This window comes from Hipposideros armiger, unplaced genomic scaffold (genome assembly GCF_001890085.2).
Source record: "Hipposideros armiger isolate ML-2016 unplaced genomic scaffold, ASM189008v1 scaffold_446, whole genome shotgun sequence".
NCBI classification, from domain to species: domain Eukaryota; kingdom Metazoa; phylum Chordata; class Mammalia; order Chiroptera; family Hipposideridae; genus Hipposideros; species Hipposideros armiger.
The window spans coordinates 1415883-1439475 of record NW_017731796.1 but is presented as its reverse complement, the minus strand read 5'-3'; the positions used below and the strand labels follow the sequence as shown (position 1 = coordinate 1439475).

The 23593-nt window shown below is 34.3% G+C and overlaps 1 protein-coding gene across 1 annotated transcript in view; it reads left to right on the top strand.

Moving 5' to 3' along the window:
* DYNC2H1 (dynein cytoplasmic 2 heavy chain 1) overlaps window positions 1–23593 on the top strand; it is a 301806-nt gene that overhangs the window by 133630 nt on the left and 144583 nt on the right. The window contains exons 63-67 of the mRNA XM_019665532.1: window positions 8667–8879; window positions 13296–13415; window positions 13864–13998; window positions 15607–15750; window positions 20645–20734. Coding sequence (XP_019521077.1) covers window positions 8667–8879; window positions 13296–13415; window positions 13864–13998; window positions 15607–15750; window positions 20645–20734 — 702 coding nt within the window. The remainder of the gene's footprint in view (window positions 1–8666; window positions 8880–13295; window positions 13416–13863; window positions 13999–15606; window positions 15751–20644; window positions 20735–23593) is intronic.

Sequence of the window (23593 nt, the reverse complement as noted above, 5' to 3'; positions counted from 1 at the left end):
GGTATTTGTCTTTCTCTGACTGACTTATTTCACTTAGCATATTGTTCTCTAGTTCCATCCATATTGTTGCAAATGGTATGATTTCCTTCTTCTTTATAGCTGAGTAATACTCCATTGTGTAAATGTACCATAGTTTCTTAATCCAGTCATCTACCAATGGGCATTTCGGTTGTTTCCAAGTTTTGGCTATTGTGAATAGCGCTGCAGTGAATATAGGGGTGCATATGTTTTTTCGAATTAATGTCTTGGGTTTTTCTGGATAAATACCTAAGAGTGGAATTGCTGGGTTATAAGGTAGTTCCATTTTCAGTTTTTTGAGATGCCTCCATACTGATTTCCATAATGGTTACACCAGTCTGCAGTCCTACCAACAGTGTACCAGGGTTCCCTTTTCCCCACAACCTCGCCAGCATTTGTTGTTTGTTGATTTATTGATGATAGCCATTCTGACCGGAGTGAGGTGGTATCTCATTGTGGTTTTAATTTGCATTTCTCTAATGATTAGTGAGGTTGAACATTTTTTCATATGCCTGTTGGCCATCTGTATGTCCTCTTTAGAAAAATGTCTCTTCATATCCTCTGCCCATTTTTTAATTGGGTTGTTTGTTTTTTTGGTGTTGAGTTGAATGAGTATTTTATAAATTTTAGATATTAACCCCTTATCAGATATATCATTGACAAATATCTTCTCCCATTCAGTAGGCTTCCTTTTTGTTTTGTTGATAGTATCCTTTGTTGTAAAAAAACTTTTAAGTTTGATGTAGTCCCATATGTTCATTTTTTCTTTTAGTTTCCTTGCCATGATATGCTTAATTCCCCCACCATGGAGTTGTGACAACATGTATGAAATGTTGTCTACCAAGGAAGCTTATTAGAGACTCAGTGCTCAGAGTTTTTATTGGGCTGATTATATAAGCATATTCTTCTTTGCACGTAGCAAAATTCCAGACTCCCCAAGGGAAAGTAGGTGATCAGCATATACCACATTGTTTGTACAGTTTAAGCACAGTGAGCCACTCACTCTTATGTGATTGGGGGATGGTGAGAACCCTCCCAAAATCCAAATTCCTAGATTCCAGTTAGTTATGGGCCTACCTTGCAGTCAGGTCTTTCTAAGATTAGCAGTCTCAGAATTACTAGGTTACCTCTTTTCTGCCCAGGCACCTAACTCAGACTTTGATGATTAGAGAGTAATGCTCTTAAACTATACGTGTGTCATGCAAATTGTATACACATACATATATGGATTTGTGCTTATACATATATACATGCACACACTTACACCACACACATTGGTAGCACTACAAGGTTTAAATAGAAAATTGGAGAAATTGGGGCAAAGCAAAGAAATAGCAAAGCATGCATTTGACTCATTGATCACATGTTATTCCACAAATCAGTATGATTGGCCTGGCAGTGGTTGATCTATTTTGAAGAGAACTCTAGTGCTGGGAAGTTTGTCTTTGTAACCTGGAGTTACCTTCTAGAGTTCAGTCTCTGGTCTCAGCCTGTTCTTTATTGGCACTGACTCAGGTCTATTGATCTAGCTTTTGCTATGCTATTTTCAGGGAGGCGTGGAAATGAACCTTTAGTACCATCTGAATTTGACTTTCTTCATCTATATTCTGGCCCTTGAGGGCTCATTAAATATAAAATCCCTGGTTGGTATCAGGGTTTAGCAGTAGCTGTGTCATTGTCTGAGAATAGGTGTTGACAATGTTCGGGAAGCTGTATCTGGTGAAAAGTGATACATTCCACGTCATGATTGGTTCACATTGTGAACCACCACTAATCCAGATAGTAGTGCAGGGCTGTTTGAGTCAATTTGTTTATTTTATAATTAGGAAAGAAACTTAATGTCTGCCCCTACCTTACTTTTTCCACTTTCCTCCCAGGGTTGGGTGCATTCATTCATGTCACGTTAGTGGAAGTCCGTTATCCTCGTTGAGTATACTTCAGATTGTCCAGAGTGCCATTTTGTCATCACACATTTCCTTTGGGCACAAAGGACAGTTGTTCTAGAACCACATAAAACAAAGTATGTCCAATTTCATTTACATCCCAGTGTCCTGAATCTAAACAGTGTAACTGCCTTTCTACACACTGAGGTCAAAGCAAGTAGAGATAATAGGAACAGAATATGCTTTTCCTTCTCAATTTATGCTGTTCAAAAATCTTCTCAAATGTGTACAAAAAAAAAAAAAGAGCAAGGTACAGTTCCTCTTTGATTTCTTATTGCTTTTTGCTTCCTGATTCCTGTGTGCCTAGTTGCTCTACCCATGCAGAGGTAGAGCTGGCAGTTTACAATTAGTAAATAATTGAAGACAGCTTGATCAGCTAGCTATGTAGATGTTGAGAGAGGGGCTGGTATAGTTGGCAATAGTTCAAGTTTTACTAACCATAGATGTAAAAAGTATTTTCATTATTATTCCAGTCCTTTATGGTTCTTTCATTTCCTTGTTGGGTTTGAGTATGGATTCAGGAATATAGTAGGGATGAGAGTTGAACGTTATTTGTTGTTTTCTTTAGTCCAGATGCTTCACTTTAGGCATGGTTGCTTCATATGGGCATATATATGTACAACATAAAGATTAAGTTTGTGATCAATTGTTGTACTTAATTGGATATGTCTTTGGTAGCCCAGTTGAATCTGGGTGACCCAATGGCTTGAACACAGCCAGACCAATGGTTCTCTATCTGGAGAGATTTGGTCCCTCCTGATTTGACACTTGGCAACATCTGGAGATATTCTTGGTTGCCACAACTTGGGAAGTCTATGTCAGAGATGTCTTAAAATGCTCAGGGCATCTCCTCACAGCAAATAGTTTTTCAGCATAAATTGTTAATAGTGTTGAGGCTGAGAAACTCTAAGCTAGTTCACTAGTTGTGAGCCATGAATCTTTGTACTGATATTTGTATTTCACTTAGTCTCAGCATAGCGTGCTTTATAGCCAAGAGCACTACTCTAAATCAGCCTACTGTATAAAATACTCAATGCTATAGATTGCCAGAAATGTTACCCAGGGATAGCAGATAACTATAACATTCCATTGGATTTGCTTATCTGTGAGATTATTTGTAGATATCTGAAATTCAGTTTGTCTGGAGCAGGGGTCGGCAAACTTTTGAGATGGAAGAGCTGCCAGGGGTCAGTACACTGCAGCTCGTGAACTGTCGCTCTGAAGTAAAATTGAAAATGAAAATAAAACTATCGTAGTTTCATTTATAAAAATTTTACAGGATATTATTCACATAATGGTGATTATGTAAAAATATATTTATGGCTCTAGAATAATTTTTAAATTGTTATGAGGGACAGGACTGGCTCTTCCAGGGGTCGGCCAACTTTTGAGATGGAACGTACCCAAAGAGTCGCATGTGGCTCGCGAGCCGCAGTTTGCCAACCCATGGTCTGGAGGCTATAGGGATCAAAGGCAAAGATTGATTTACAACCACCTGAGTTACTTCCAAAGTTGCCTCTTGCAACTTAGCAGGACCTGCCATTCAGACCTAGCCACATGTTTGTGGACCAGATAAATAGCTTCAGTATAATTTACAGGTACAAATATGGTACTTCCAGTAGGCCAAGAAGGTATTCAGCTGTTGGTTTTCTTTCTTTGTATATAGTGACTGTAAAGCCAGCAGTTTATCCTTAATGGGCTGTGGGATGTCTCCTTGGGCAATGTCAATTTGGTTATTTGAGTGGCAGGGTTTTTTATTTGTCTTCATTTAAGTCCCATTCATCTCTAGTTAGTTGGGCTTGAATAGTATTCAATACCAATGAATGTGAGACGTTTTCTCAGTGGAGACCATTACCAAAATCTTATCTATATGATGTAGTGTTTCCACCTATATGGCAGTTCACATGGTACTGAATTTATCTAGCTCAGATGATAATATATTTCTGAAGAGTTTGGACCTATAAAGGTATACTGCATACAACAGATAAACTGAATTTGGTCTTCATCCCAAAAGAATATAAAAAAGAAAACATTATAATCATTAGCAATGTCCAAGTCTACATATCAAGTGTCAGCTATGGCAGCAACTTTTTAAGTTATTATGTCAGGCACTTGGGAAGCAGTGGTAGCCACTTCCTGGTTTAAGTTCCAGTGGTCATAGTAGACGATTCATGCAACATTGTTTCCAAAATCGAGACAGATAAAATTATGTAGTACCCTTCCCTGGTACAAAAAGACTTAAGTTTGTTTTTCATTTCCTGGCATGATGCATTTCAATATTGGCAGGATTTGGGTACACTTTATAGAATGATCTTGCCTGTATCTTCAGCTGATTGTTATAGAAATCATCAAGGCCTTACAATGAATTTATCCAGTTAATATATCCTTGTATATAAACAGCCCAAATGTTCATATCTATTATACATGCTAACCAAAAACAATATATACACACACACACACATTATATGTGTGTGTGTGTGTGTGTGTGTGTGTGTGTGTGTGTGTGTATATATATATATATATATATATATATATTAGATTATACATATTGCTGAGAATATATGTATATATTCTCAACCCTGGTTCAAGTTCAGGAAAAAGATAATAGACATGTAAATTAGGACTTCCTCTGGAAAGAGAGTTCTCTAAACTACAGTAAAGATTTTGTGTCCTGAAGAAAATAATTGGTCAAAATTAACTGAATTATAGGTTAATGCCAAAGTAAATTAAGACTTTTTACAGTTCAGAATGTGTTGGACTTTATAGTTGTACATTTGATATTTTCTAAGAGTAGTATATGGGACTTATATCCAAGGGTCTTTTTTTAGATAATAAGCCATTTACTTTGAATTTTTTTAAAATGCTATATCAAAATAATACATGCATGGGTTGCAAAATCAAACAGTGCAGAATGGCAGTAGGGTTTTGTCCCTGTCTTCCTCAAGAGTAGTCCTCTCACCAGAGAAACCGGTTATTTTTCAATTTTAATGCTTTGTGGAAATATATGTATGTATATGTGTATGTATATATAAGCACCCAGATCAATATATAGAACTTCGTCAACACTCCAGAGCGCCCTTATTTACCACTGCCTGCAACAAGGATAACCACATTTTTTACTTACACTAACATAGATAAGTTTTGCTTGTATTTGTACATTGCATAAAATGAGGGGGAAAAAAAAAAAGAGCAGCATTTGACAACTGTGTGCTGGGAGCTGCCCTGGCTCTAATAGCTTGGCTATTTTGTCCTCCTGTTGTACATAAGCCATTTCTCAGCACCAACATCAGACAGGTCACTCTGACCATAATCATGTCTGAGCACAAAAAAACAAGAACATTTTCCATATCACAAAAATAACCAAACATCTTTCTCTCCCAGATAATTTGAGTGACTGCTGCTTTTTTAATCCAATATTAACTCAGTCTCCATTTCTGTCACCTTCTAGATGAAAATTATTAAGATGAAATTCATAGAATTGTCTGTTCTTTTTGATAGCACTCATGCCCCGGCAAAATCACGCTTTGTTTGAGTCCTCCCCAAATCACCTTACATAAGTCCAAATCCTATAAAAAGCATATGAATACCTTCTTGTTAAGACAATGCACAGTTCCCATGATGATCAGTCTTTTATTGCAAATGCCAGTAATCCTGAGCTGAGGCCCTTTCAGCATTGGATTTAATTTGTTTTGTGTGTATCCTCTATTATGTGAGTGTGTCAGCTTTGGTTAAGCTGTATTTTTTTTTAAGGTATTTGTCCATTCATCCAAATTGTCAATATGAATTGGTGTATTTTTTTATGTAAGTTTCATAACTTTATAAATTCTGCTTTGTAATGGCATCTCCTTTTTCTTGATATTAATATTGTTTCTTTTTTGATCAGTCTTGATAAGGGTTTATCAATTTTAATTTTTTTAAAAAAATACCAACTTTTAACTGTTAATTTTCTCTATTGTGGTTTTATTTTTTCACATATATCTCATTTTAATTTTGATAGAATATTTTCATTAACAATCATGAAAAAGATATAATTGCTTATTATGCTTAAAATAGTATATTCATATAATCCTTTTTAAAAACTAAAGTATAGTTGACATACAATATTAGTTTCAGGTGGACAACATAGTGATTCAACATCTATATATCTAACAAAATGATCACCATGTGTCTCGTAATCGTCCGTCACCATACAGTTATTATGATATTATTGATTATATTCCCTATGTTGTAGAATACATTCCTGTGACTCTATTGTATTTTTAAACTGATTTTTTTTGCTCTTTGTTACTTCATTTGTGTTACTTTCTTAAATTTTATTTGATCTTCCTTTTTCTAATTCCTTGAAATGGAAATTTAAAATATTGGTATTTACTCTTTTCTTTTTCTGAATGTATTCATTTATATCAATTAGTTTCCCTCTAAGTCCTTCATAGTTTCACACCACAAATTTTGATTTCTTCTTTGATTTGTAAATTAGTTAGCAATTTTTTGGTGGTGTTTAATTTCCAAGCAGTTGGAGGTTTTCCAGTTACCTTTTTTGTTATTGATTTTTAGCTTACCTCCATTATGGTCAGAAAATTTATTCTGAAGTGTTCAGTTTTTTAAATCTTGTTGGAGCATATTTTATGCTCTGACATTAATTAATTTTCATAAATGTTCCATGTACAATTCAAAATTATGTGAATTTTTTTCATGGTTGTTTTAATTTCCCTAAAATCAATTAAGTCAATTTGTTAATTATATTGTTATCTTCCATGTCTTCACCTTTTTTCCTGTCCTGTATTGAAAGAATATCTTAAAGTTTCTATTATCTTGAATTTGTCAGTTTTGCTTTTAATTCTGTGAATTTTTGCTTTAAATATTTGGAACTATGTTTTTAGATGCATAAATATTTGGAAACGTGATATCTTTCTGTTCTGTTATTTTCTTTAACATTATAAAACGCCCATCTTTATCTCGAGTAATGTCTCAAGTTTTTGAGTCTGATATTAGAATGGGTACAATAAATTTTGGTGCCTAGTGTTGGCATGGTAATTCCTTTCCATTCTTTTACTTTCCATTTTCTGTTGGTCTTTTAGTAAAGCGTGTCTCTCAAACTTGGTACATATCATTTGGTTTTGCATTTTCATTCATCGTGCAGTGTTAATATTTGTACTGTAATTTAATACAATCAAACAATTCATCCAATAACTGATACAGTTTTTAAGTAACCTGATTTTTTTGATCAGTTTTTTATGATTTCTTAATGGTTACTCTACGTATAACAACATACGTCTTTGACTTGTTATTTTAATACAAACACTTTGTCACTTCTCCAGCACTGTACTTTAGCTCCATATACCCCCTGCCTGCCTTTGCATATTTGTTGTGATGCATTGTCATGCTCCAGGTGATGTTATAATTATTATGTAAAATCTATATTTATACATATTTACCCTTTCTATTGTTCTTAAATTCTCCCAGCATTTCCATCTGGATTATTTTTCTTCTGTCTGAAGGATTTACTTTTGTATTTCACTTAGTGAAGGCCCGGTGGAAGCAAACTTCTTTTTCATTTATTTTTGAAGGATTTTGTTTTTCCTGTCTGACATAGAATTCTAGGTTAACAGTTATTTTCTTTAGCACTTGAAAGTTTTTATTCCATTGTTTTCTAGCTTATGTCATTTCCATTGAGAAATAGCCTGCTTATATTATTGTTGCTCCTTTGTATGTGACGTGTCATTTTTCTCTGGATGCTTTAAAATGTTTGTCATTGATTTTCAGTGGTTTGACTATTATGTCTTTAGAATTGAGGTTTTTTTGCATTTATTCGGCTTAAGGATTCTTTAATCATTTCCAGTTATTGTAGAGGTATTACTTTGGGCTTTTAAATTTATATTTCTCTGATGATTAAAGTTCAGTATTATTCTTTTTTTTTTTACATTTGTATATCCTTTCACAAAGTGCTTATTGAATTCTTTTCACATTAACTTAAACTTTTAAGCAAAAATTTATATCTATTTTGATATTCTCAAAATTCCTTAAAATGTTTTTCTTAACCTTTGAGAATATGTATTTTGTACTTAAAAGTCAATTATTTGTTGTCAATTTAAAAGCGTAAGTTATGGATATAATGATTCATTTCTCTATATATGTTGTATAATGAATATTATTATTTTTTATTTTATAATGTAATCCTTTATAAGGCAGAACTTTATTTTTCTTAATTTAACTTCTTGTCATGAATCACCTGTGTATGGCAGTCTAAATAAATCTTTTGTGGTATTATTAATGGGTATCTTTGCCATTACTCAGATGTTGATAATCCTAGGTTTTCGTCAGTTCATTCTGTCTTCAAGCATTTCATCTTAATTACAGGTATAATAAACACTGTTTAACTGATGAATTTAGAAATAGAGAATAATATATAATTGAGTTATTTTTTTTAGTAATCTATAATTAATCATTTCAGAAAAATTTAGAATATGAAACATATAATTAACATTAAAACCGTACTGAATGTAAGTAGACACCTTCGATGCTTCAGGACCCAAGGATCATCTTAATGAATATTATTTATAGTTGCTTGCAAAATGCCAATTAATAAAGCATTCTGGTTAATAGTATCTTGGGTAGTCTAACTGTTGCTGTCTTTTGGACTCTATTGAAAAGACTATAATATAAACTATTTAGAAATGCTAGATTATATTTTTTAATATCATGTAGCAAAATACAGAATATTCAATACAACTAATTGTGTCATTTAAAAAAATAGGACCACGTTATGTGGTACAAATCGGTGACAAGATTATTGACTACAATGAAGAATTCCGCCTTTTTTTGTCAACAAGAAACCCAAATCCCTTTATTCCACCTGATGCAGCTTCCATTGTTACTGAAGTTAACTTTACTACAACACGAAGTGGATTACAAGGACAGGTATACGTCAATCATAATGTACCTTAAAAATCTTTTGTAGTTTTGGGTACTGTTAGTTCTTTTGAGTGGGAAACTATTTTGTTAAACTGATTAGCATTTAATCTTTGGAAAATATACCGTATTTCCCCATGTATAATACGCACCCTTTTTCGAAAAATTTGGGGTCTAAAAACTGGCTTTGTCTTATACAGTGGTTGTAGATTTTTTTACTTGCATTTCCCGCTTTTTTCACACTTGTTTTTTGTGCTCATTGTTGTAGATTTTTTTACTTGCATTTCCTGCTTTTTCATGCTTGTTGTCTTTGTGTTCATTGTTTTGCACTTGTTACCGGTATGTTACAGTAGGTTACGTTTTGCCACGTTCTGCCCAGAAATGGCTCAGAAAAGATTTTTGTACAGTGCTGAATTCAAGTTAAAAGTGATCCAGTTTGCAAAAGTGAATAAAAATTGTGTTGCTGAAGATAAGTTTGGTCCTCCAACTGAGAAAACAATCCAAGATTGGCTACAGGAAGAAGAAACCCTACTGAAAACGCCACAGCAGAAGAAGGACATGAGAGGCAAGTCAGCAAAATGGCCAGATTTAGAGAGGGAATTGAAGATATGGATTGAAGAGCAAAGGGCAATTGGAATTTCTGTGTCCACAAAGATGGTTCAGCATGAGGCAAGAAGAATTGCTGATGAAAAAGAAGTAACTGATTTCAAAGGAGGACACAATTGGTGCTTCAGGTTCATGAAATGGAACGGACTAAGCATGTGTACATGCACCAGACTTGCCCAAAAGATGCCTAAAGCTATGAGCAGAAGGTCCTTAAATTTCATAGTTTTGTCATTCAATGTCGGAAGACACATCAGTTTTAGTTGGGACAGATTGCAAATATGGATGAAGTCCCCCTTCAATCTGATGTCCCAAGTAACAGAACTGTTGACAAGAAGAGGGTGAAAACTGTAACTGTGAAGACAAGTGGACATGAAAAGAGACATTATACAGTTGTTCTAGCTTGTTGTGCCGACGGAACCAACCTGCTTCCTGTGCTGATTTTCAAATGCAAAACAATGCCAAAAGAAGACATTCCTCGAGGAGTAATTGTCCACGTTCATGACAAGGGTTGGATGGATCAGGATGGGATGAAGATCTGGTTTGAGAAAGTTTGGAGCAGGAGACCAGGTGGGATCTTACACAAACCTGCCCTATTGGTACTTGATCAGTTCAGGGCACACATAACAAAAAACACAAAGAAGATTGCTGCAGAGCTAAAAACAAAACTTGCTGTCATACCTGGGCTTGACATTCCAGCTCCAACCACTTGATGTCAGCATTAACAAACCCTTCAAAGCTGCCATGAGATGAATGGAACCAATGGATGAAGTAAGTCTTCTAGGGACAATTTGACACCAGCAGGAAGATTGAAGAAACCAACTATAGAAGAAGTTTGTACCTGGGTGAAAAGATCCTGTGATAATATCAAGATTGAGATCGTTGTCAAATAATTTAAGAAGCATGGTATTTCAAATGCCATAGATGGAACTGAAGACGAGGCAATATATGAAGACAGTGATTCGTCATCAGACACAGATAAGGACAAGCTTATGGTTGGGAGTTTTGACAGTGATGAGGAGTTGTATGAATTTTATGATTAATAAAACTTGAATTCAATAACTTTATGTAATACATTTTTTTTCAAATTTTGGGCCCCAAAATTAAGGTGCGTCTTATACATGGGGAAATACGGTACTTGCAACCTAAGAGTAAAGCCTTTGGGCTTGTTACATGTATTGTTTGTGTTGGACTTGGAAATTTGTTGCTAATGCCACATTGCTGCTTCTAGTGTAACTTTAATTTTACAGTCTATCTCTGTCATATATGGTAGAATTCAAGAGAGGAAGGAGAATAGAGATTAAGATCAGCTACTTTATTTTTTAATTGTAAAAATTGAAGTTTAAATGTGAAAATTGCATTTAATTGACCTATCTAGCTAGTTGAGGATCTTTGATTCCCAGTCTACAATTTTTTATCCCCGCCAGAACATAATACATCCTGAATTACTGCATCTGTGTATGGTTTATTACTGAATGGATTTAAAAATAATTTTCCTTGTCCAGAAATTTACTTACATAAGCAGTCACTCATTTTTTTCCTCTTTAAAGAAATACCTGTTAACTTTTTGAGTATCATCCTATTTTTTACTCACCTAACAATACTTTTTTCTCTTTTGCTTTATGATAGCATGTATGTTTGTTGCACTTTTTTACTTTATTATAATTACTAAAACTTCCTTTTAAAATATTTTTCTTACCATAGCATATGGCTCACTACATATATTTTTATGAATAGTATTTTTTTACTTGATACTTCTTATAAATAAAACAATGGAAAAATTACTGAAAACTTGGCGGGATTGATGAAATTGCTCCTTCTATCTAAATGCTCTCCATGGTAATTGCTGAAAGTGGCTATTTAGATCTTATTTTAACAAAAACTAAGTGAAGATGCTTGTAGAGCAGATTTTGAATTATGTAGTTTATAACATGCCAATGTCATTCTCTAATTTATAGTTTCAAAATTAAGAATCTGGCATAGCATTTTTTTTTAATTGGGGAATTGGGGGAGAAGAACGGTGTTGGGGAATTGGTGAGGGGGCCAGCCAAGTTGTTGTTGCTCAATCCTAGCTGTCACCATCTGGCTGCCCGTCAGCAGCTTGTGGCCTCTAAGCTCAAGGTGCTGTGTTACAATCTTAGTTGCGAGTGGGCATAGCCACCATCCCATGTGGGAGTCGAACCAGTAGCCTTGTTGTTAAGAGTGCACGCTGTATCCACTGAGCTATCTGGGTGGCAGCTCAGCTCAGGGTGCCGAGTTCAGTCTTAGTTGTGGGTGGGCATAACCACCATCCATGTGGGAGTTGAACCAGCAGCCTTGTTGTTAACAGTGTATGCTGTATCCGTTGAGCCATCCGGACGGCAGCTCAGCTCAAGGTGCCGAGTTCAGTCCTAGTTGTGGGCGGGCACAGCCCACCAATGAACAGGCAGTCTTGTTGTTAGGAGCACGTGCTCTCACCAGCTGAGCCATCCTGCCACCTGTTAGCAGCTCAGCAGCAGCTCAGCTCAGGCGCAGCGTCACTGGCCCATGTGGGAATCGAACTGGTGGCTCTGTTGCTCAGAGCTCGCGCTCTTAAGCTCACTCTTAACCACCTGAGCCACTCAGCCAGCTCTGGCATAGCATTTTTAAAAACAGCTTTAGTAAGATTCAATTCACATACCATACAATTCACCCACTTACAGTGTACAATTCAATTATTTTATATATATATATACACACACACACACACACACACACACACACACACACACACACACACACATATATATGCTCACTTTATAGTTGACATACAATATTATACAACATCAGCTTCAGGTATACAGTGCAGTGATCAAGCCTCTTCCCCATCCATGATGCAAGACATGTGACCACCTGACACCCGGACTTGACGTGGCCTCCTCTTTAAGTCCTTCGTTTAGAGGTTCTGTTCATCTAGGGTCCAGGGAACTTCCGAGGTTGAATATCTTATAAATTATTTGTAATTTTGTTGTGATCCTGGGAAGTAGTCGGCACAGCGTCTGTCTATTCTACCATCTTACCGGAAGTACCAATTCAATTATATTTTTAGTGGACATGTTGGATCTTATGATAACTCTATGTTTAACATTTTGAATAACAAACTTTTCAAAGTGGCTGCGCTACTTTCCCACCAACAATGTATGAGTGTACCACTTTCTCCACATTCCGCCAACACTTGTTATTATTTGTCTTTTTAGCTGTAGACATATAGTGTGTGTGAAGTGGTATTTCATTGTGATTTTGATGGTATAGTATTTCAAGTATCTTTTATTTCTTTATGTGAATACTTACCATTAAAAAACACTAGCTTCCAAGGGCCGGCCGAGTGGCTCAGTTGGTTAAGGGCTCGCTCAAGAGTGCAAGCTGTGAGCAACAGGTTCGCCGGTTTGATTCACGGCCCAAGCTGAGCTGCCAACAGGTGGCAGGATGGGTCAGCTAAAGAAATTTTAAAAAGTAAATAAAAATAACTAAAAAATGCCAGCTTCCATAGTTTTTACATATGTAATCTAATTTTAGAACTAAATATTCCATATTGATATGTTAAATTATGCAATATCTTATACTTGTCCTATAATATTTAACATTTTTTCTGTGAGTTTATTTATTTTGCCTCTGTTTTTGTAAGAAATAATTGTGAAGGTGTTTCACATATTTAATTAGAAAGAATCAACTGAGGTATATAGTATTATAATACTTGTAGTATTTGGTCAAACACAAGTCCTGTTTGTGGGAAGTTTTGGTTTTGTATTGTTTTGTTTGAATCTTATCTCTAGACTAAACTTGACCTTAAATATTTTTTTTAAGCTTTTGGCCTTAACTATTCAGCATGAGAAACCTGATTTAGAGGAACAGAAAACAAAGCTATTGCAACAGGAAGAGGATAAGAAAATACAGTTAGCCAAGCTTGAGGAATCTCTTTTAGAGGTAAACTTTAGTTATTCAGGATAATTTTTTGTATATTTTTTTCTTTAAAAAATCACAATTCAAACAAAAAAGTTGATATCTTACAATACAAGATCTTAATAAATAATATTTAAGATAAGTAATTTTTACCTAATACTGTCTTTATACTGGATTGTTTCACTAATAAGTATTTGTTAAATGCTCAGAATTTTAAGAAACATTAAAAGGTAGCATGAAATTGTGACTTAATCTGTAACTTTAAGTAGTTTTTAAATTTTAGATTAATATAATTAATACATATGCAATGTTTGATGATATGATATAGTATCATATAATGGTTTACTATATCATACTTATGATATTTATGAGAACATTGTCAAGTTAATGATAGTTAATATGAGCTTCCTTTAATTGATTATTTTAATAAGTATAATAATGTTAATATGATTTTGTTAATTTTTTTCTACAGACACTTGCCACATCTCAAGGTAATATTTTGGAAAATAAGGATTTGATCGAATCTTTGAATCAGACAAAAGCAAGCAGTGCACTTATTCAAGAGTCACTGAAAGAATCTTATAAACTCCAGATTTTCCTTGATCAAGTAAGTATTCCTTCTCTGTGATTTTATATCATGTTTTCCTAAACTTTTATGTTAATATGATTAAAATGTAGAATCAGGACTTCGGAGAAATAATGATTGCAAAAATAGAAAGCTATTCAAAACACCATATCCTTTGGTCTGATTCTTGCTATAGAGAAGGTGATGAGCTGTTGAGGACACGAGGATGAGGTCGGTATACCCTGCTGGGTTCTACTGATTTCTGGCATAACATTATCTAAAGCTACAGTTTTTTACTAAAATTGAAAATGAATAATGAAAATGACTGTTAAATCATCTTTGTCATTCTTGGAACTTAAGGCAAGTCAAAACCTCAATTAAAAGAGGTATAAGCTATTTTTTCCACTAAATTTTTTCCCCCTATGTATCCTAGACTGCGTGATTATGATAATCTGAATTATTTTCTTATGAATGATTAAAATGCTTTTCACTTTTTTTTATATTTCTTTTTGTACAATTCCAACCCCCTATCAGTACAATATATCTTTTCCTCCTGTGTATTTTAGTGAATGAACTCTGTGTGAAGAAAATCAGACAACCAAGCAGATTAATGTTACTATGAATTTGCAAGCTCCAAACTGACCTGGGCCCTCACTGATATCCTTAAATTCTTTCCCATTCACTTTTTCACATTTCCATTTCAGTATTTTTCAGCCCTCACTCAAATTTTACAATTACGTATTATTACTTTCTTCACTTGGGAAAGAGCTCTGTTGAAACCAGAGTAAGAGCAAACTTATAGCTCGATTCCAATCCAGTCACCTACTCTAAACTTGGCAGATGTCATGATTGTCATTCTGTATCAAAAGGAATTTGAACTTTCTGTGACTTCTTTCTCTGAACAGGCATTGTTGAGTCACACACATAATTTTACCAATATCATATTTGTAACCCTGCTGCTTTGATCAAAATAACCTGAAGAACCTAGTCAGAGTTCCATTCAGAACCTTGAGGCCATTTAATACTGCCATCCTCTCATTTTTGTCATCCTTTACATTTAGTCAGAATGAAAGCCCCTGTGGTCATTGGGTCTTTCTATGTATGTTAAACAATGCTAGGTGCTTTATTACCTTAATGTGGACACCTGTTACAGTCCTCTTGACTCTAGTTCCTTCAGTGTTCTTGTTGACACCAGTCCCACACACTAGATTCATAGTTCTAACTTTTGTCTACTGCAGAAATAGCGTCGTAGTGCCATGCCCTCTTGCATTACCTAAACTATTTTTATTTTGAAATATAAAATTGCATCATTTATTCTGATCACAACTGTTTGCCATTCCGTCTCATTCTCTTTCCCCTAATACAGGTGCTCTTGGTCCACATTAAGATCAATCCATGAACCACTTCTAGCTTTGTAATCTGAGTTGTAGAGAAGTATTTAAAATAGATTGCCCTCAGTTTTATAAAAATAAAAACTAGATCATGCTAGTTCTTTTAGTTATAAAATTCTATGATTTGTCATCTTCATTTGTTGGATAATATATGTAGGAATTGTAAAGCTGTGGCTAGATATGTGCATAGTGGCCTGTAGGTGGCAGTAAAGCACTGGTACTGAGGTGTTATTTTTCTCCCCAAACCAATGATCCACAGGAGCGTGATGCCTATCTTCCTCTGGCTGAGAGTGCCAGCAAGATGTACTTCATTATCTCTGACTTGTCCAAAATTAATAACATGTACCGTTTTAGTTTGGCTTCATTTCTCCGACTTTTCCAGCGGGCTCTGCAAAACAAACAGGTATGCTGTTGTTTACCCTGTAGCTGAGACTGAATAAGAGACATCACTTTAGTAGGTGATTAATCTATAATAATAATTTCCTGAGAAAATTTGTTTAGAATTATATTTCAGAAGACCACATGTAACAATTTTAAACTGTATTAGAAGAAACTAGCTCCTTAACTATAGTTTGTATTCTTAACAGATTGTCCCCTTGTGACAGTCTTCTTAATAGAAATGATGTATGTTCTAAGTACAAATTTATAAGTAATAGATGATCATTTAAAAACCACAGATAATTCAGTAAGGTATAAAGATAAGGAATTATCCGCATAATTCCATATCTTGGGGAAAATACCATTTAAAATTTCACTGTATATCCTTGTTTTTTGAGGCTGTAATATGTGCCTGTTATTGTTCTAGGTAATGGGGATATAAGCGTATACACTGCTTGTTTCGGGTTTATATTCTAATGGAGGGAAGGATATATTAAAGGATATAAATTACTGTAACCAAAAGGTATCATACTGTCTAAAAAAATTATTAGTATATTGTGGACAACTTTCATGTCAATAAATATTAACCTACACAATATTTTTGAGAGATTTTGACACTATACTGTACTTTATTTTACGACCACATACATGGACATTGTTCTGATTACTTATGCTGAATATCATATGATCCCCAAATTTGGCAGATTAAAATTGTTTTTCCTATGCTCATGGATTCTTTCTTATACTGGATTTTGTGGGGAATTTGGTTAGGGCAGAGCAGGGATGGCTTATCTCTGCTTCTTAATATCTGGGATGTCAGTTGGGAGGACTTTGGAGTGTGATTTGGGGGGTGGGGAGAGGCATCGCCTGCATGCCTGGTGCCTGGGGAGGGAGGACTTGATGATAGCACTGCCGACTGCTGCACCTTTCCATGAAACACTTGGCTTTCTCACAGCACAGAGTAGGTGGATTTCTCATATTATACCTGGGGGCGCTAAATATGTGTGTTGTGGTGAACATGACAGAAGGTAAATCACCGTTTATAACCCAGCCTTGTGTCAGTGTCATTTCTGCTGTATTCTGTTGGTTGAAGCAGTCACAGACATACTCACATTCAAGGGGATGGGGAAATATACTTCACGTTTTGATGGAAGGGATATCAGAAATTGGTGGTTATGTTTCAAAATATCTATAGACATTTATTAGTAATTTTTAGTGTTTTGCTTCTCCAGTTATTTTCTTAGTTAAATTCCTAGATTTGGATAACTGGAGCAAAAATGCACATTTGTAAGCCTTTACACAAATATTGTCTAATTATCTTTTGGAAACATACTCATGCTATTGGTGTATTAAGCTGATGCAATGAGAGTGCTTTTTTCCATCTATACCTTAACCAACAATGGATATTATGTATCTTTGAATAACTTTCCTATTAGGTAATTTAAAAATATTTTATTGAATTTGCAAGTCTTTGATCATTTGTAAGATAAATATCACTTGTAAGATAAATATAGGATTATTTTATATTTGTATTTCTTCTTTGGTGAATTATTATTATCACTTACAGCCTGTTTTATTAATATATTTAAAATTGAGTTATAAGAGACTTAAATATTGAAGATGTTAAAACTTTTCATATGTTGTAAACATTTTGAGTTTATTATCTGCCTTTTTACTTTATTTCTAAAATATTTTTATGAGACAAAATTTATCTGCTTATTCGTCATAGGTATTGTGTTTGGTATAATAGTAATATGGGTGTTTTTTTAAGCTATTTTTTTAGGGGAGAGTAATGTGTTCTTTTAGTTAATTTAGGGTAAAATTATATTCAAGTAGGTTTACTAAAATATGTTTTCTGAGGAATGATTATTGATTATTCTATTTATTACAGACTCACTATTAAATGTCTCACTATGTGTCAGACATTTTTCTAGGTATTTGGATTTACAGCAGGGAACAAAACGGGACAATTCTTGTCTTCATTTTCATGACTATTTAATGTTTTCGTGAATGAGTTATTTCAGAAAATCTTTAGCTGATTATATATGATGATTAAATTTTTACTGATTTTTTTTCACTAACATATCTCATTTGAACTTGCTCTTACATTCAAAATTGAAATAAAACAGTACCTAATGAAGAGATAGTGCTTTGGTGGTAGGTTTTATTAGCAAAAATCTGTCTACTCAGTCATGGTAGGAAAGACAAGCGTTTTTGTCATTTATATTTGTAATGTCCTTTGGACAAACATTGGGATTCTAGAGGCAGGAGAAAGACAGAAGAATAAATAATTGGTCCTTAGTTTTTATAAAATATTTTTGAATTTTAGAATATTGTTAAATTTATTCAAACCTCTTATAATATTGTACTGGTAAAAGCATTTTTACAAAAAAAAAAGCCTGTGAGAGTTGGTTCATGATATATGATTGGTATTACATAATTCACTATGTCAACAGATAAAACTAAAGAGTCATTTATGCCTATCTTTTTTACATTAAAATTTCTCATAGATTACTTAGAAAGAACACAGTAATAAGTTCATTTTAAATTTCTTTTTATCCTTTAGTCAGATATATTCATGTTAAAGTGAAGTGTCTCTAAACCAGTATGAGAACTAATAAATAAATTAGAAGTTCTAATAAACTTAGTTAGAATATTGATTATTTTGTACTCTTTAGAAAAGTTTACAACTCAGTATCCCTTCAGTAACAATAGTTCTGTGATAATGTGGCCATTACATAACACTGATGTGTATTTGTGTGTGTACATTTGAATGTTTTAAAAAGTAATGTAATCGTAAATATGTAGAGTACAAAACTTGCTTTCCAATGTTTGAAAATCCACTGGATCTTGTAGATAACTTCACTCTGTCTCATAATAGAGTATCTTTTAGTGGATCCAAATTTCAGTTTCACATGTGATCTTTGTTAGTAAATAGTGAAATGAAGAGGAGTGCTTGCTATACGAACTGTAAACGATGAGTTCTCAGTTAGAACATGCTACTCATATGGCCAGAAACCTAGGTTTGATGCACATAAATGCCACTTCATGATGTTTTGTACCAATTTCACATATTACACTGCTCATCCTGGATATTTTAAAGTGAAACTGTTGAAATTATTTCACTAGATTTTTTTTCCCTTGTCAATTATAATCACAAGGAAACAAACAAATATAAATATTATACCTGAATTGACTTTGTCAGGCATGTATTCTCCAAATGCTCTTTGAAGTGAGATATAAAACTCATATTACATTTAGGGAAAAGACTAGCTTTTACAATCTCTTCCCCTGTTTCTACCCCAAGCCATTTTTCATGAATCAAAGGAAATAGTCATTAATGGTATTTTTTTCATATCAGGGCAATCATGTACAATGGAAGTACAGAATGGAAGTATAAAAAATGGAAAAATGGAAGTATAAAAATCATGTAATGGAAGTATAAACATACTAAAGCTGCGTATGAATTTTTACAGCACCAATATCAAAGTTATTGTTCATCCTTATTCAACTTGAAGGGCATGGTTTAAGGTTGTTTAGGTTCTTATATTGAGGATAAAAATATTCTTTATAGGGTGATTCTGGTCATACTGTTTGGGGCTGGATTGGTAACTATAATTCAAGCAATGAAATGGTTTTACCCCAAAGTGATATAGTATTTTTTTTTAAAGATTTTTATTGGGGAACTGGGGGATGGGAACAGTGCTGGGGAATTGTGGAAAGGGGAACAGACAAGTTGCTGTCCCTTTTGTTCTTCAGTCTAGTTGTGGAGGACGTTGCTTCACTGGCCCAAGTTGGCACCATCATTGCGCTTTTCCCGGGTGAGGCAGATCAGTCGCTGGCTTCTGGATTGCCACTCTCGGCGGCTGCTAGCTGCTCACACTGGCTGCTGGCCGCTCACATTGGCTGCTGGCTACACACGGTAGCCCATGGGAACCCACTGCCACAGGGGCTGCAGCCTACGCCGTTGCTGGCGACCCATGGCAGCCCAGCTCCAGGTTGAGCTGTTGTTCAGCAGCTTAGCTATGGAGGGCAGTGTCACTGGCCCTCATATGTGGGATCCGAACCGAGGCCCTCAGGTGTCCCAAGCCAGCTCTTAACCAACGCGCCTCTTGGCCGGCCCGTGATGTAGTATTTTTAATTCCAGTAGGAATCAAAGTGATATTATAATCACATTTAATTCATATTATATTGGAAATTGATTGTAATTTTTATTTATTAAAAGCTTTAACTCTGTCAAAATAAAATTCAATAGAGTAAAATTGAAGCTATAGTTGGTATTATTAAACGATTCATGAATTGAGCAGCATCCTGTGGAACAAGTAGAAGGGCACTCTGAAGGGTTGTACAAAGTGGAAGGTTTTTATAGGAAGAAGAGATGGCAAAGGAGCTATTAGGAAAAGAAAAGAAAGGAGTTTTTAGTCCTAGACATCATCTTTTTTGGAGGAAGGGAATAGGGAAGGTTTTATTATACAGATTGCCTCTTTTTACTTTGTGAGGGTGAGGAGGGGATGAATAGGGCCTAAATAATAGGTTACTGGTGCCTGACCGGAAAATTCTAGACTGGTTGATTAAGATTGCATTTCTAGTGAAGGTTAAAACTGCAATTAGGACAGATATTAAATGTAGGTTTTGTATCATGGGCTTTCAGCACAAGTGACGCCATTTGGGGCCGGTGGTTTTCTATATAACAACTCTACACATTAAAGAAAAAGACATAATTTTTTTCGATTGTGTTAGAGTACAAGTTTAATGCACTTATTTAATTAATTCTTTGTGTTTGATTGGCAAAGATAATTGTTTCAGAATCAGCTTTGAGTCTTGAGAAACAATTTATAATTGTGATTAAACTATGGGGTATCTTTTAAATATTTATGAATTCCCTAATGGTTTTTCAATTTTCAAATTGTAATCTACAGGATTCTGAAAATACAGAACAGCGAATCCAGTCTCTTATCAGCTCATTAAAACATATGGTATATGAATATATATGCCATTGTCTATTTAAGGTAAGAAATTTTATATTTATTGCGTCTAAAATACTACCTGACCCTTGATTTAATACAGTATTGTGTTTAAATTATGTAACTCTTAACGTACCAGAAAGGTATTGAAATTGGCATCTCTGATATTTTCCTAGAATAACATTCATTACTATCTAGAATGTCTTGCAGCGCTTTGAGATGTGGTAGGGAAAAAAGTCACAAGTGAATAAGGGAGAGCAAACTCTGGATAGCTGACTTTTCTCTGAACATCCTAACAGCCATTGAAAGAGGAAACTATGATGGATTATATAGGTCATTTTCTAGCTGGTGCTTCTCAATCTCAGCACTACTGACATTTTGGGCCACGTTATTATTTGTTGAGGGGGAGCTGTTTTGTGCATTTTAGAATGTTTAGCAGCGTCTCTGGCCTCTGCCAACTGATGCCAGTAGCACTCCCTTTCCCCCAATTGTTACAATCCAATATATCTCTGGACATTGCCAGATGTTCCCTGGGTTAGAGACAAAATTGTTTCCTGGCATTAGGAAGTAAACTAATGCCTGATTCTGAGTTAAGAGAAATTTGTTATAGACATCTTTATAAGAACCTCAGAAGTATAAACAATGAAACATATTTTAGAAATTTTTTAGTATTATAGAAAACACAAATGCTTTTCATTTAGGAATTTAAAAAATTATCAGTCTTTGGGTATAGTTTGAGATATGTTGAAGAAGAGCTTCATAAAGACAAGCTAGTGAGGGAAATAGAGTTATTATGGTTCAATTATATAGGCTTCCTAGAAAACCTTGAAAAATACATAGTTAATATATTCTTTAGAAAGTGTCAGTAATTTTTATGATTAGAGTAATGTCGTTGAGGATCTTTACTTGAGACAGAAAATAAATCCTTCAAAGTGCCTTTCAGCACTTCGACAGTGGACATTATTGGAAGTTCAAAGTATTATAGTTGAGCGTTTCTGCTGAATTCCTTTTTTAAAGAGAACTGTGGATTTATATTTTTTATTTTATTTTTTCTTTAGCTGAGCCATCCTGCCACCTGTTGGCACCTCAGCGGCTGCTCAGCTCGGGCCCATGTCAGAATCGAACCAGTGACCCTGTTGCTTAGAGCTCGCACTCTTGAGCAAGCTCTTAACCAACTGAGCCACTTGGCCGGCCCTATATTTTTTACTTTAAAGATCTTATAGTTAACTATCATTCTAAAAATCATCTGTTTGGCCCTCAGTTTTAACTTGTGTAAAATGAGGAATTGCAGGCAAATGATCTCAAAGCTCATTTCATTACTAAAATGTTATTATCCTAGATATGAGGATGACATATCAGTAGAATTTTATCAATTCTAGAGCTCATGTATCGCGAACATTTGTATAATGCATTATCTCATGTAATACTATAAAAATTTTATTACACAAACAAAAGTTAAAAAACATTTTCTGAATCTTAAACTTTATGGAGGTATATAGAAATAAGTCTTACAGTCATTCCACCCTCTCCTCCAACTTTTACTCCTTCATTAGAGTAAATCAGTTCAAAGTTTGATTTGTTTTTTATAGTCCATTTCCTTTCTATTCATATTTATATGAACAAATACATATAGTTTTTATTTTCCTTACTATATATTTTGTTCAGGTGCATCTTTTTGTTGTTGTTGCAAAACTCCTGAAGATCTTTCCATAAGGATAAATATGTTGTGTGGTATTCTATAATATGTTTATATGCTACTTTACTACTTTATTGGTGGATACTAGACTATATATATATTTTTTGCTGTTATGAATGACTGTGAAGTCCAGTACAGTATATTCATCTTTGTGTACATGTGTAAGTAGGTAATTCTAGTTAGTAGATTTCTCAATGGAAGTGTAATGCTGGCCTAAGGATATAGAACTTCTGAAATTTTATTGAATATTATCAAACTCCCTTCTAAAAGTTCTTTACCAGTTAACACTCCTATCCACAGAGTAAGTAAGGTATCTCCTTCCTTGCATCTTTGTTAAACCTGGATATTATCAATCCTTTGAATTTTTACCAAGTTGTGGTTTAGAAATATCTTTTTAAATTCAACCTCACTAATAATTAAGTAAATTTTTATTACTTTAAATTAAAATGTGATAGCATTCTCATATACCAAATTAACAATTTCTTTTTTATTTTTATTACTTTAAATTAAAATGTGATAGAATTCTCATATACCAAATTAACAATTTCTTTTTTATGGGACTATTCAGTACTGGCAAACATTTAATGAAATAGGTCCTTGTCTATGCTGATTGTTGAAATAGAAATTGGTATAATTTCTCTGGAAACAATTTAGCAATATGAACCAAGGCTGTCTACTTCTAGGACTCTATCCTATAGAAATATTTAAAAGGCAATCATAAAAATTAATTACAGCGTAATTTGTGGTAGGATAGGAAGAGAAAAGAAAAGAAAAGAAGCAAAAAAGAAGAAGGAAACAACCTAAATACCCAATCACAGGGAAATGTGGCCGGGGAAATCAGATGTGTTGATTAGATTTGGGTCACATGTAGAAAGTGGAGTTCTACTCCAACCATAACCATTTATTTGACAGTAAATGTTAAATAAGTAAGTGCTTGGGACTTTGTACTTGTCATTCTATTTACCTAAAATTGGATTTTACACAGGGTTTGTTCCTCTACCTACTTTAACTCTTTGCTCAAATGTCACTTGAAGTCTTTCCTGGCCACCTTATTAAAATTTCAATGTCTACTCTCACCCACACGTCCTATTCTCTCATGACTTATTTTTCATAATACCACTTATCTTTTAGGACATTATATTCTTTTTTTAATTATTTTTTATTGTGAAATACACATTTTATAGAATTAGTTTCAGCTGTACAACACA